The sequence below is a fragment of the Triticum dicoccoides genome, chromosome 1B (genome assembly GCF_002162155.2).
Source record: "Triticum dicoccoides isolate Atlit2015 ecotype Zavitan chromosome 1B, WEW_v2.0, whole genome shotgun sequence".
NCBI lineage: Eukaryota > Viridiplantae > Streptophyta > Magnoliopsida > Poales > Poaceae > Triticum > Triticum dicoccoides.
The window spans coordinates 319,759,828-319,774,446 of record NC_041381.1 but is presented as its reverse complement, the minus strand read 5'-3'; the positions used below and the strand labels follow the sequence as shown (position 1 = coordinate 319,774,446).

The 14,619-nt window shown below is 42.7% G+C and overlaps 1 protein-coding gene across 2 annotated transcripts in view; it reads right to left on the bottom strand.

The window, feature by feature from the left end:
* Positions 1 to 4,712: 4,712 nt before the first annotated feature.
* Positions 4,713 to 14,619, bottom strand: part of LOC119332828 (transportin MOS14-like) — a 15,526-nt gene continuing 5,619 nt past the window's right edge. The window contains exons 7-27 of one of the 2 annotated variants that reach the window (XM_037605963.1): positions 13,635 to 13,675; positions 13,388 to 13,479; positions 11,617 to 11,744; positions 11,128 to 11,203; positions 10,893 to 11,013; positions 10,728 to 10,827; positions 10,489 to 10,570; positions 10,332 to 10,414; positions 9,676 to 9,792; positions 9,462 to 9,513; positions 9,049 to 9,204; positions 7,694 to 7,817; positions 7,528 to 7,609; positions 7,372 to 7,460; positions 7,225 to 7,299; positions 7,068 to 7,122; positions 6,574 to 6,693; positions 6,406 to 6,498; positions 6,155 to 6,300; positions 5,555 to 5,732; positions 4,713 to 5,403 (exon numbers count right to left, since the gene is read on the bottom strand). In XM_037605963.1, the coding sequence (XP_037461860.1) occupies positions 5,116 to 5,403; positions 5,555 to 5,732; positions 6,155 to 6,300; positions 6,406 to 6,498; positions 6,574 to 6,693; positions 7,068 to 7,122; positions 7,225 to 7,299; positions 7,372 to 7,460; positions 7,528 to 7,609; positions 7,694 to 7,817; positions 9,049 to 9,204; positions 9,462 to 9,513; positions 9,676 to 9,792; positions 10,332 to 10,414; positions 10,489 to 10,570; positions 10,728 to 10,827; positions 10,893 to 11,013; positions 11,128 to 11,203; positions 11,617 to 11,744; positions 13,388 to 13,479; positions 13,635 to 13,675 (2,298 nt within the window). In that variant the 3' untranslated portion in view covers positions 4,713 to 5,115. The remainder of the gene's footprint in view (positions 5,404 to 5,554; positions 5,733 to 6,154; positions 6,301 to 6,405; positions 6,499 to 6,573; positions 6,694 to 7,067; positions 7,123 to 7,224; positions 7,300 to 7,371; positions 7,461 to 7,527; positions 7,610 to 7,693; positions 7,818 to 9,048; positions 9,205 to 9,461; positions 9,514 to 9,675; positions 9,793 to 10,331; positions 10,415 to 10,488; positions 10,571 to 10,727; positions 10,828 to 10,892; positions 11,014 to 11,127; positions 11,204 to 11,616; positions 11,745 to 13,387; positions 13,480 to 13,634; positions 13,676 to 14,619) is intronic. The other variant, XM_037605965.1, reaches the window with a different exon arrangement.

Below are 14,619 nucleotides of genomic sequence, written 5' to 3'. Positions count from 1 at the left end.
TGAGTCTTGATCACATGATGATGTGAACTAGTTTAGTGACACTAGTAAACTCTTTGGATGTTGGTCACATGGTGATGTGACCTGTCAGTGTTAATCACATGGTGATGTGAACTAGATTATTGACTCTAGTGCAAGTGGGAGACTATTGGAAATATGCCCTAGAGGCAATAATAAAAGTGTTATTATTATATTTCTTTGTTCATGATAATAGTCTTTTATTCATGCTATAACTGTATTATCCGGAAATCGTAATACACGTGTGAATACATAGACCACAATATGTCCCTAGTGAGCCTCTAGTTGACTAGCTCATTGTGATCAACAGATAGTCATGGTTTCCTGGCTATGGACATTGGATGTCGTTGATAACGGGATCACATCATTAGGAGAATGATGTGATGGACAAGACCCAATCCTAAGCCTAGCACAAAGATCGTGTAGTTCGTATGCTAAAGCTTTTCTAATGTCAAGTATCTTTTCCTTAGACCATGAGATTGTGCAACTCCCGGATACCGTAGGAATGCTTTGGGTGTACCAAACGTCACAACGTAACTGGGTGGCTATAAAGGTGCATTATAGGTATCTCCGAAAGTGTCTGTTGGGTTGGCACGAATCGAGACTGGGATTTGTCACTCCGTGTAAACGGAGAGGTATCTATGGGCCCACTCGGTAGGACATCATCATAATGTGCACAATGTGACCAAGGGGTTGATCACGGGATGATGTGTTACGGAACGAGTAAAGAGACTTGCCGGTAACGAGATTGAACAAGGTATCGGTATACCGACGATCGAATCTCGGGCAAGTAAAATACCGCTAGACAAAGGGAATTGAATACGGGATTGATTAAGTCCTTGACATCGTGGTTCATCCGATGAGATCATCGTGGAACATGTGGGAGCCAACATGGGTATCCAGATCCCGTTGTTGGTTATTGACCGGAGAACGTCTCGGTCATGTCTGCATGTCTCCCGAACCCGTAGGGTCTACACACTTAAGGTTCGATGACGCTAGGGTTATAAAGGAAGTTTGTATGTGGTTACTGAATGTTGTTCGGAGTCTCGGATGAGATCCCGGACGTCACGAGGAGTTCCGGAATGGTCCGGAGGTAAAGATTTATATATGGGAAGTCCTGTTTTGGTCACCGGAAAAGTTTCGGGCGATATCGGTATTGTACCGGGACCACCGGGAGGGTCCCGGGGGTCCACCAAGTGGGGCCACCTGCCCCAGCAGGTTGCGTGGGCCAAGTGTGGGAGGGGACCAGCCCCTAGGAGGGCTGGTGCGCCCCCCACAAGGGTGCAAGGCGCAAGGGAGAGTGGGAGGGGGCAAACCCTAGTCCAGATGGGCCTTAAGGCCCATATTGGTGCGCCTCCCTCTCCTCTCCCCTCTTGGCCGCCACCCCCTTTGCCATCTAGGGCTGGCCGCACCCCTTGGGGGTGGGAAACCCTAAAGGGGGCGCAACCCCCCCCCCTTTCCCCTATATATAGTTGAGGTTTGGGGCTGCCCATAAGACAGGAGTTCTCTCCCTCTTGGTGCAGCCCTACCTCTCTCCCTACTCCTCCTCTCCCGTGGTGCTTGGCGAAGCCCTGCTAGATTGCCACGCTCCTCTATCACCACCACGCCGTTGTGCTGCTGTTGGATGGAGTCTTCCTCAACCTCTCCCTCTCTCCTTGCTGGATCAAGGCGTGGGAGACGTCACCGGGCTGTACGTGTGTTGAACGCGGAGGTGCCGTGCGTTCGGCACTTGATCATCGGTGATCTGAATCACGACGAGTACGACTCCATCAACCCCGTTCACTTGAACACTTCCGCTTAGCGATCTACAAGGGTATGTAGACGCACTCTCCTTCTACTCGTAGCTGGTTTCTCCATAGATAGATCTTGGTGACACGTTAGGAAAATTTTTGAATTTCTGCTACGTTCCCCTACAGGTATCAACACACTGAGAAGATGATCTCACCATCATGGTTTCTTAGGATCATGCCCGCACTGCCTGAGTTGTCGGCTTCCCTCCATGCACCATCCACGTTGAGCTTCGCCGACCCCAGGGGCGGTCTCTCCCATCACTGGTGGTCGGTTGCAGGTAGCTGGCGTCACAGACCTCTCACGAATGCTTCCTTGGGACTGCTTCAGAAGACACATGCAATCGTTCCTCCTGACAATTTTTTGAGACGGATGCAATCGTTCCTCCTAACAGTTCAAGAGCCTACGAAGATAACGGGCAAGATCACTGTGCTTTGTAGGACGATTGTCTTTGTATTGTAGTGTATGTGGCACTCATGACGCATGCAATCTAGATGGCTCTACCCAGTGGAATAAACATAGGGCCCACCGCCAACGTATGGGTCGGCACTCGCAAGGAACATGCAACGGCGGCGGATGAGGTGGCTTGGACACACCTTCGACCCATGCCGCACGGATCCCTAAGTGGCCATGTCTGCAACTTATTTGGCTATTGACATGCGCCGGGTTGGGTTATCCCTGCATATTTACAGGTCAGTTTAGAGTTACTGCTTTCCGGCTCCATTTTCCCAACCACTTTGGGTATGTTGTCGGTTGCTGGTTAGGACATCGCTAGGGAGGCTAGTCCTTGGTATGTTCAGATCGGCTTCAGGTACTCGGTTCATAAGGTTTGGTGTTGCCTTGGTTGCCATGTGCCCATGTAACAAACAGAACATGATCATAGTCATTGGCATTGTGTTTCGCCAATGATTTTGAAAAAACATCGTTTGGATGATGAGTGCCCGCCTCTACAGCTTACTTTGGTATTAGTGTGCACCATGTTGGGTAATGTAGGGCACCTCGTTTTGATGATGAGTGCCCGCCTCTACAGCTTACTTTGGTATTAGTGTGCACCATGTTGGGTAATGTAGGGCACCTCTTCTACTCTGTTGTAAGCCCGGTGGACTATCGTTTCTTTTCGGTTCCGGGTTCCAATCACTTTTGGTGTGTTGTTGGTGGTAGGTTAGGTCGTCGTTGAGGAGGCTGGTTATCGGTTTGTTTGGGGCGAACCCTTGTTGCTTGGTTTGTCTAGTTTGGTGTTGCCTTGCTCAGCATGTGATCATGTGATGGTCCTTCCGGACTACTCCATAGGAGTGGCTTGTTATTTGCTCTTATGTACAATCCGGTAAAGCGTCCCACAGCCCCGGACGGCCAGGGCCCATGACGGCAAGGGTCCGGGAAGGCAAAGCCTGGGTAAAAGCGTTGCCCAGCACCCAAGCATGTGGCACGCCGACCCAGGCATAAGCAAACAAAGCCGCCCAGCCAAGCCCCTCACAGCAACCCCACAAGGCAAGGCCGGGCATGCAACATGTCGAGTCGAGTGCACGCGAGCACACGTCTCGCAGGACCGAACCAACCCATCTAGCGGACTCGGCGCAAAGGGACGCGCCTCGACGGACCAACACTGGCGTTTATTTCCTTTCTTGCTCTGCACTGCTCTTCCCTCGCCACCCAAACCAACGTTCACGTCTGACCTCTTCCGGCACCGAGCTCCTGTCTGAGTGCGGCCAGAACGAACAAGCGCTTTCCATGATCCAGAGGTGGTTACCCCTGTTTGTTAGTCTGTCTGTTGCTTCTTGGCTTTCCATAATTCATAAATTGAAGATTTATTAGAAATGTTGCACATGGCTTGCTTAACTTCCTAGCAGCGGTTGATCTTTGTGCCAAGGGCGCAACGGCTCATCTAGTTGGTTGAAACATTACATCCTTTGAAGATGTTGAACCCACTTCTTTGGATGAGACTGAAAACTAAAGGAACAATTATGTAATCTGATCACGTTGAAGAGAGATGCCCGGCTTCCAAAACATGATAGCAATATAGCTCCCGCTGATTCTTCTGTCAATCGAATATTAGATTGGAAGAATTTGACAACCAGAAAGAATTCCCAAAGGCTTTGGTGTTCTTCATAGTTGACTAGCAAATTCCGTTTGGAGCAAACGGAATCTTCAAAAGTGTGCCCTTTCACAACCTTCAGATGTGCTGGCGACAACCTGTCTGCGGCGTCCAGTGTTCTTCAGGGCATGCCCAATGCAGAGTCTTAGGGTGATGCCTCGCGTGCCATGTAGGATCGGATGTCGGTAAAAATAATTTCGGATGGGGAAGCCGGATCCTCTGCAGAAGGCGGGTGCTTGAAAAAAAAATTATGATCCGGTGAAGATAGTTGAAGAAGTTAAAGTAAAGAATGGAGATGCATGTGTACTGAGGGTCTACTTTTTATTCTTTGATGAGGCCCACTAGCAATACGGAGTAGTTTGCACTGAAAAAAAAATCAATATAAATGACTTAAACAACTTTTTGTTACGAGGCATCTGTATTCATATGCCATCATTGTCCATGCTCTCGTAGTTGCAAGCCACCAGAGTGAAGTACGCCGGTCGCCGCTGCCGGAGGTAGACAGCGGCACAGAGCGATGGCTAGAGAGCGGTGGCGAGTGTTCGCTTGTGTCTTTTACTCTTTTTGTTCGTCACCGTATAACTTTAGTAAGTAGGAATAGGAAAGATGCAGCAGTTCTAAATAGAGCCGGCGAGTGATTTTCTCAGAAGATCGTGCAGAACCAGAAACCTCGATTAGCTAATACTGTCCTTGGAACTAAAGAGAGGCAGCTAATATTCTGCCTAGGAACCAAAGATAGGCAATCATACATCAGTAGTTACCTTCATAGAAGTGACTCATACTCCAGTCTCACACAGAAAGCATAAGACAGCTTGAATGTGACAGCAAGGACATACTTAATGTTTGGCAGATGTTTACATAAAAAGAATTGGCGGCCAGCTCAATTCACAAAGTTAAGCTGGCCAACCATTACAAAATTCAGGACCAGGGCAGATCACAATCGGTGTGATCTCCTAGTTGAGTACGTATACCACTGATCTCTTCCAGATAATAATACAACACAATTTTCCTCCCACATACATAAATGCACGACGCATGTACAGAGACAAACACAAAATGAATGACAATGACTACTGGCTGACCTATCTATCCTCTAAAGAAATCTGAACAGTATGATCGATGCCGCAACTCAAACCGTATGAAAGGGGAAAATATTCTGATGGCGCACACCGACTCCATCACGGGCTTTCAACTGGTTTTATAAAGAAAACATCCAGTCATCATGAATGCCGCGGAGCAACCGTGAAGGCCAAGTCATGAGGCTGCAAAGCAGCTTGAACTATATCCTGCACCGCTTTGTTTCGTCTGCAAACCTCTGATATTTCAGCGAATCTATCCGTCAACGAACCAAGACTAGATCCTGATGATGCATCGGATATAATTGTCAAGAATCTTGAGCGTTCTGAATCTGTTAGGGCTTGTGGGGGTATAAGGGCAATGCAATCCCTTGTCCAATTCAACATATTCCCACCAAAAGCTCTGCTAAGGGACAGCAGAACATAAGAGACCTGCAAAGTTTCATACAGAAGGAATATAAAGTTCATTCTTCAATCATTACTGTCAAGAGAGCATAACATAGTCTTCAGGGCATATCTTTGCTTAAAGCTCACAGACAGGATTGTATATGAACAGCAACACTCTTGCTACCAATCTACATACCTCCTCCAAGCGACCAGACGGTAGCGCCCCTGTTAAGGAAGCAATCATTAGTCTTGCAAGTGTTGCACCTCGCTGGAGTACAATTGTGTTTATTAGATCCCGGTACTTTTCCCCCTCGGGTGATTTCGCAAGATCAAAGGTGTCAGATAGGAAACACAGTATGGATTTGCAGGCCTCCCTATAACATATCACAAAAAATAACGTAACAATTAGCCACCACGATATCAGATTGCATCATTAAACAAGGATAGCAAGCATATGCAGCTCATATAACACAATTCTGACTCAATTCTAGCATCTGATCTTTATTCTCCCCTGTTTTCAGAAATATAGGGCATCTTAGGATGCGTGCAGTCAGCCTTTTAGAACTTTAGCCAATAGTTTGTGGAAAACAATATGGATTGACTACAAAAGTACACTCTCTAAATTTTTCAATGATTTCATATTACATTTTATCTATTCATTATAGCATGTTGTGATAAAGTTGTAGTCAAAATCTTGCATTGAGGCTGTATAAAATCAAATATGCCTTATATTTTTTAACAGAAGGATAAGAAACACAATATAGATTGTGGAAGTACTTAATCTTGGAGGCACTACCTATGTTGTATAGTTACACCAGCCATTGCACAATCAACCAATCTTGGAAAAATCTCTGTAGGTACAAATAGATCAGGACAGTAACGAATACATCTTGACGCAAGCAGAAAGCAATCATCAGCTATGTCGGGTCTAGCTGTAAAATCCTGCAATGTAGGGAATGAAATCCACTGAATTAGTTATCGCTTGCTTTATTAATATGTTACCATGAGCGGATCAGCAACACAAGGGGCGAAAGCAGGAATAGTTACTTGAATAGTTCTGAGCAGTTGTATTGTATGATTAAAGAGTGTCTGTATCAGACATGTAAGATAGCTCGCACAAGATGGATCAGATCCAAATATCTACACATAAAATGCTGTCAGAACAATCAAAATACAGCTAAAAATACATCACTAGACTTTTGAAATAGCAAGAACCTTAATAACTTCACTGGATAAGTAAAGGAAGCAAGACTGATTGTGTTGCTGATATAGTGTTTGGATTTCTAGCAGCATTGCACCAATGGTGATTCCCATGGACCTCCCACATGTCCTTACCTACAGCACAGAAAAGATAATAAATATACTAAGCATGAAAGTTTGGCAAAGAATCCACATGCATGTTGTGTTAAAGTGATATCATGATTCAGCTAGAAAAATACTTCAATGCTCTCCATAAAAGTGAAAACCGCAAATCTGAAGAGAAAGTAAGGCATGATTTGCAATATCATATTTATCATTTCTTAAACCTGGAAATGTTATAGTCATACTAATCCCACCAAGGAAGAATCAGAACTCTCAAGAGTCAGAGACAGTATGTGGAAAAAGATAATTGTTCTGATTATGAGATTCTGATGGGACTTGTATTTGATCTGAATGTAAATTGCATTCAAACAACAAGCAACATAAATAAATAAAATTAATTAACTTACAGCAAATTTGCAAGATCGGCATAGAGACTCCATGGTCCGTGTATCCCATGCCCGACTGCGCAAAGAGTTTATTAGTAAAGTAGGGATGGATGAGATCTGCCATATATATGTACAAGTAGAAACTTCTCCCAGAATTTTGTCTGGTGCCCATACTCACTGATCAAAGATAATCTTCAGAGTGGACCAGTATCTATTGACAGCTTCAGCAACTACTTCTGGAAGTTTCACATTGCTGCAACAGTTTGGAGGATTTAATACAAAACCAAAACTTGGATGAGCAAAAAGATAAATGGGAGGTCACCACCTAAAAATGGTCGACAACCGGTCTATGTGAACGGTTAAATGCCGAGCAGGAACTTGTTGAAGAGCACTTTCACCTTGCTGGATTATTTCCTAGTTTTTCAAATAAAAAATTAGCAAGGATCATATCAACAGTTAACTATCAAAGATTGCTGCTCACCTGCAAGCTATTAATTATTGGCATGCAGATTAACTCCAGGGCTCTTCTAGCATGGTCTTGCGGAAGCGTCGTGATAACGACACTGATTTGAGTGGTGAATGAACAAGTAAGGTGACATGTTGAAAGCGACCAAAATAGTAATAATAGCCAAGGGGAATTAAGGAACCTTAAGGCTTCAACCAAATGCAATGAGTCCTCTGAAGAAACTTTGTAACCACCAACTCCACTTATTGCAACATGATAGATCTGGAAAAGGCCATCCAATGAACCCGAGAACTTTCCCCTGCAGTCTTATCACCAAAAAAAAGGAAATAAAATAACTAAGCTGTCGACTCTTTATGCCAATAACAGAAATCTACCATAAAATTCAAACAAGCATGGAAATATAAACAGATACTTCGTTAACTATTCGATGTCGTAATATATATCACAACTTCGTATATGAGGGCAATAAAACAAAACGGAGCACCCTCCCAGCCTTCTCAGTCACGCCGTCTGCACTCTATTGCATCCGATCTGAAATGAACAGCCAAGATCTCTGTGTGGCAGGAGCTGGACAAACATATGTACAGCCTATTTGTATGCTAGACAGTACATCTGAAATTAACAGCCAAGATCTCTGTGTGGCAGGAGCTGGACAGACGTATGTACAACCAATTTGTATGCTAGACAGTACAATTATTGCTTAGCCAAAATTGCCCATACGCTCTGGTCTCGGCAGCACCCCTGGTGAGCGAGCCTGAGGAAAGCTATTTACCCTGTTGTCATTCTAAGATTTGGAAAAGAACGGAACAACAAAAATATTTTTAGCAAAAAGAGACTATGCTTATGGTTCTTTTCTGGCAAGACCTAGGAATAAAGGCATTTGATCAAAAAAATGGGGGGAAACCAAGCATGGAGCTACAAAAATTGCGCACATCATGACCCGTTAGCACCTGATGATTTTTCACTTGGCCGTTTGCCAGAGTCTCAACCATAAGCTTTTTACAGTTTTCTCTCCCGCTTTATTAGTATATATAAAGGGAACCTTTGCCTTTTCTAAAAAGGAGGGACATGTAATATATATGAATTCATTCTTGCCTCTTAGAAGAAAGATATTTTGTGGAACTTCAATCTTTAGGACTAGAAAAATCTTTGCACTGGATTTCAAAGCAAACTTTTCATCTAGTCTAGGGCCAGTTCTTTTGGCAGCTTAAAAAATAAGCCCCCTGCTCCTCAGCCTTTTCATAAGCCGTCTCCCTCATTCATTGGGGCTTCTGGACTGGTTATGGGATAACTAATATAGAAGTCTCAACAAATTTTGAGAGCGGCTTATTTTTTAAGCTGAGGAGAGGCGGCTTATTTTTTAAGCCGCCCAAAAGAACTGGCCCCTAATCTCTTGAAAAAATATGTATGCCTCATGAGTTCCCATGTTTTTCATACGGTGTAGCACAACTAACAGGAAGAAATGGGAAGGAAACAATAATCAATTCATTCCAGTCAGATAGGTCCATTAAAAAGAAGTGGATAATGAGGTAGTACCTTCACATATATACTTAAATGCCACAGAAGCAGCTGCTGCAGTATCCTCTGATGTACTCATGCCCTTGTTGAGAATATCAACCAAAGGTGGTAGGATGGGCAGTTCAGCTGGGGCAGCATCAATCCATTTTGAAAATGCTCCAATGGTTGAACAAACTGCAAGATTCAGGCATATTTGAACTCCTGTCGTCGACATAATCAAGCTAGGAAAACTGAATCTCATAAAGTTTCTGCCCAACAACTGTGCCTAAACAGCCCTAACTTATTATAAACCTAGCATCTGAACCAGACATCACAGGCAGTAAATAGCTACCGTCTACGATGTGATTCCCGAATACTAGTCACAGTATAAGATAAAACAAACACTGAGCTAAGAACAAGGACTTCTGAAATGCCGATTACACAAAACAAACCTGTCTGTAGCAACTGTTCTTGGTGAGGAAACCTTGGAAGCAGTGGCATAACCTTCAAAGAACAGCATGACCACATTATGTTTGTAATGCACCCGCAAAAAAAAAACAATGATTGTAATGTAAAGGCGCAGAAAAAAGTAACCATCCAGCAAAAAGATCTTATAACCCATCAGTTGACAATTTGACACTCAAGATAACAAGATGCCATTCATACCTGTGGTAATATTTCCTTCTCTTCAATAGAAACCGATTTAGCAATGGCTTGTATACAGAAAAGGGCAGCCTCTAATGGTTGCCAATTCTGGTTCTGTTCAGCACCGCTTCCACACGCCTGAAATCCAAAAGCATACCGCTTTGGTTACAGAAAACCAAACAAATTTCTTGGTGGGACTGGGAAGCTACATAACTAATCATCAGCCAAAGATATACCATCGTACAAGAGAAGAGAAACTAATCTTATAAAATGAATAGACAAAAACTTACGATGGTAAATCATACTAAGTACACAACATAAGCACAAACAAGAGGCAGATAAACAACTCAAATTAAGTTATTTGGTACAGTTTGCATAAATTGTAGTGCCTCAAATAAGAATTTAAATTTTATTACTACCATGAGCAACAAAAGTAGTGATTGTGAAAAGGCCAGACAGGGAGTAGAGCTCAACAAATTACACTTCACTGAAATTGCTACAGTATATTCCATAAAAATAATTTAATTCCAACAAAAAGAAACAGATGGATAAGTAGAAACTCACAGGCTAGACTATCAATAAGAACTATGAAACAAATAGTCCAATTTGACAAGTATAGATACTAGCACTGAGCAGTGGCTAGGGAAGAGAATTGTTGAGCGTACAAACAGACTCACCTGAATTAACTTCATGAAAAGTATTTTTAGCGTCGAGTCACCTCCAAGGACATCAGTTGCATCAAGTAGCACGTCACTAACCGCTGAAAAATGAATGGTTCTGTAATTATTTGGCAGCTGCAAGATTAACTCCGTTGAAACAAATCAGGAAGCATACCATATCTAGCATATCTGAAATCCCTCCGGTCTTCTTCCGAGAAAGTGTGGAAGTCCTCAGGGTATTCAACTCGGGAACTAACCTGATTCAGTATTGAAACAGCATGAGATGAACAGGAAATCCCAACAAACAATATATGTAATGAATGATTAGTCGCACTCCATGTTTTTATTGCATGACGCATCACAAAAATATGAGCATCTATACTAAAAGGACCCCCCCCCCCTCCTCAAACATACCAGAGACACAAGAACTTCAAACGGAGGACGGAATAGTTGCATTCTTCTATTTCTTTCAGCTTCAATCGACACCTCAGATCCACACGATGTATACGAATCCCTACAATTTGTAAGCACTGAATTAATTGTTTCTCAAGTAAAACCAGTAATGTTTCAAAAAGTTACCTCCCAGTTAGATTACGCTTAAGATGGTGCCAGAAATTAAACGTCATGGAGGATATGTCAAATTCTGAATGGGAAGTAACTTCCAGTAGTGCATTCACTATTTGCATGGCATCGCCTGAACCTTCAAAATATAATTGTAAGTGTAATTCTTAAATGGTCAGGATGATTTGGTTCAAGTACAGCATGAAAAAAAATACCCATATTTTGATCATCGTCATCATCGATGAAGTGTTACCTGTTGCAATCAAGTCAACATAGGAATCACCCATGTCTGCAAATAAACGAGCAATAGCTTTTACATCTTCTTCATCCTGGTAACAGAAAAAGAGTTATCAATGACAATGATGAAAAACACATGTGGATACACATTTTACCATGTAACAGTACAGGTGCTTATGTAAATCTAAGTATCCAACACTACACTAATAAATAACAATCAAGGAGAAATCTGCAGATGGAGGAATCCGATGTGCTTGGTTTGAACCCAACTCAACCACACACACACAAAATTTGGTAGCTAAGAAATTGGTGAATGCCTTGGCTAATCTTGGCAAGAAAATAAATTGGGAGCAGATACAGAAGCATGAGCATGCAAAAAAATTGTGACCACCCAAGCCAAGAACAAAAAATTTGGCATGACCAAATATTTGGTATGGTGGATCTGAGCACAAAACAAATACATTGATAGATCACTAATGCAGAGTATGGTAAAGATGTTATATACCTTAGATGAGTCTTTCAGCTGCTCTTTGAGGCCCATAACATGAGGGATGAGAATTTGGATCAGCGGAAACTGTTCAGTGATGCCACAAGAATCTCGAGATACAGTAAAATGTATCAACTCAGAGGTAACTGGCAAGTTAGAGACGAGTGTATTATTAGCAAGCTGCTAACAAAATCCTGAGAACATAGGGTCTATCTTAGGTATAACTGAATGCAGCCATTCACAATAACTATGGTGGGCTTGGTCAAGCATAGCTTATCCAATAAGCTAGGTTTGGGGACTTCTTTGCTTATAAGATCAGAAGGCCAGCTTACGCGACAAGCTTGAGAAGCTTTTTGGAACAATTTTGAGCTTACAAATTTACATGGACAACGGTGTGAAGAAATATCTCCTTATACAAATCAAGAAAAAAAATCACATTTCATAAACATATCTTCAAGCTGGTCCAATGAAACACATGCATCATCAAGCACCAGAGATAGGTGGACCCATCAGGACCATAAATTAGTTGACTCTAGCAATGTCGATAGATAGTAGTTCTGCAGTGAAGCAGCAGCAGAGCAGCATGTGAACCAAGATCTTGGCAACAACGGAAAGCATGTAGCCTCTGATCTAGACAATGATCAATGGGTGCAAAAAGATGCACGACCATGTTAATATCCAACTGCTAATTGCAATCCTTAATATTGATTGCACGGGCCAATTGGGAAATGTAAGAAAGTGTCGCATTCAGGGGGGGCTGGTTTTTAGAGGTCAGTAAATCTTGAGCTAGAAAATAAGCATCTTGTTACTCAAAGAAGTTGCAGTTGAAACTCGATGTATCCAATCTACACTCTGCTGAGCTCCGCAGCTTCCACGATGAGCCAGCGGGGTTGATTAGGGCTTGGTAGCTCCACCGATGTGAGCGCACAGAGGTGGTGGTGCATAGCATGGAGAAAGAGGGAGGAGAGTTGGAGGGGAAGCCCGCAAGAGGTCAGGGTTCGTGATGGCGCAGCCATGCCGAGGGGGGGTCTAAGTGAAAATGTCTGCAAGGAAGACACATTGTCCATCCTCATCTCTGTCAGCACCGCACTGCAGCAAAGATCACTGACATCCAGACCCATAGCTGTATTGCAAAACAGCACCTATCTGAAACTAGCAATAATACTTGCCAAAGTTTCATTGACCTCTAGAAACCAGCACCAGAAATTAGTTTTTAGCAAAACTTGTCGAAACCTACACAAGCATGAATCTTCTCATCCAGCTCTGGAGACCTGCACCAGAAATCTGTTTGTATGAAGAAACTTGTTGAAACCTAGTCAAGTGTTAGTTGATTTTGCTTGTAACCAGAAACATGCGCTTGGCTTTGACTGGAACTTGTTGTAATATGAAGCCCAAAATTTGTACAAAACCACATCCCAATTCCATATGTGTTCCCTGGAAACTCCCAGATTTTTAGTGACTTTGAGCAAAGATCCATAGTTGATTTGCATTCTTCCTTTGAACTTGATTATCCATAAATTTAACATCACAAATAGCAAGAATTACCCAATACTATTGTAGTTTGTCGGGCATAGAAAAAACATGCCTAGAGCAGACGGTCATAACCAAACTCAATGTGTCAACTTTTTTATGTTGATAGCAACTGAATAAGGTGAACAGTAGTACATCACTGTGGTAGCAAGAGCATAGCAGGAAGTGATTGACTGAGGTGACAGATGAAGAAAAAATGAGAAACTGGCAAGAGATGAACTAAAATATGATAGGAACTATATGCGCTAGCAAACAATACCATTTACAGCTGCCTCCAGAAATTGATCTGTGTTCAACGAAGAGAGTGCCGTGTGGACCAAAGGATGTGAAGCAAGGGTAGCTGCGGTAATTCTGAGAAAAAATAAAAGAGAACTTCCATAAATTCATTAGACCGATACTGTTTTGCAGCAGTAGTACAGAAAGAATAGAAAATATTAGATGTACCACAACAGTTAGATTCTCAAGGAATAAAGTATTACTATATCAAAATCGCAGAAGCAGCATACCCATGACAGAAACGAAGCCAAGAAGCAAAACCCTCCAAAACCTGCCAAAGGAAGAACCAGTATTAACTACCAAAATACTCCCACTCCCCTCATTGCATAACTATGTCTAGGAATTTCATATATGTAGTTCTGGCCTCTGGGTTCAGATAAGCATATTGAAGCATTAATATAGATAAAATGTCTGCCTGACTGAAAAGAGATCCGTCTGAACTCTACAAGTGAGACTGCTCCCAGACTATCGGGAAAGGCATGTATCATGTAACAATCTAAGCTAGTTTGTAACGCAATGAGAATATGTGCAAACATCAAATTTACTTCTGCTAGTACGTGGCAAGTGGATAGCATTTATAAACCAACCTTCTAATTGAACCCCTTATCTTAGTAACATAACCAGTGAAAAGAACTGCAACTAAAAAATACCTCTCAAGTATAGTACTTTCAAATGTACTTCCTAATGGCCAGAAGAAAGGGAAGTAGACTAGAGGTCTCAGTTATGGAAGGATTTTGCATATGCATGCAAGATATGAAACAACAGATAATTGAAATATTGGGTTTACTATTCAAGTGTTCTGTATAGCTCAATTGAATGCTATTGGTTCTCATTGCCTTCTGTACTTGTTGAGTTATTATTTTAGAAAATGCTTTACCTAAAGTGTTACTTTTTTCAGTGGCTTTCCTTTTGTTCTGCTTGGGGTAGGTGCGGGTGTGGATTTAGGGCGTGTTCGGTAGTCCACCACGGCTGCTAAATCCTCAACTCCGTCGCCGATAGCCAGCAGCCAGCTTCTCTCGTTAACTCCCGGAGCGAGCATTCTGTTCGGTGCGCTAGCTTCTTGCTAAAATCGATCCGCCAGGCCGGAAGCCCACAAACAACGAATTTAGCCCACACATAGCCCATCTATCTCTACATCTCCTGGTCAACGAAGAACATCAGATGCCCACGAGCGGGCTGAGAGATGAGTGATGCAGGAGGGCTGCAAGTCGGATT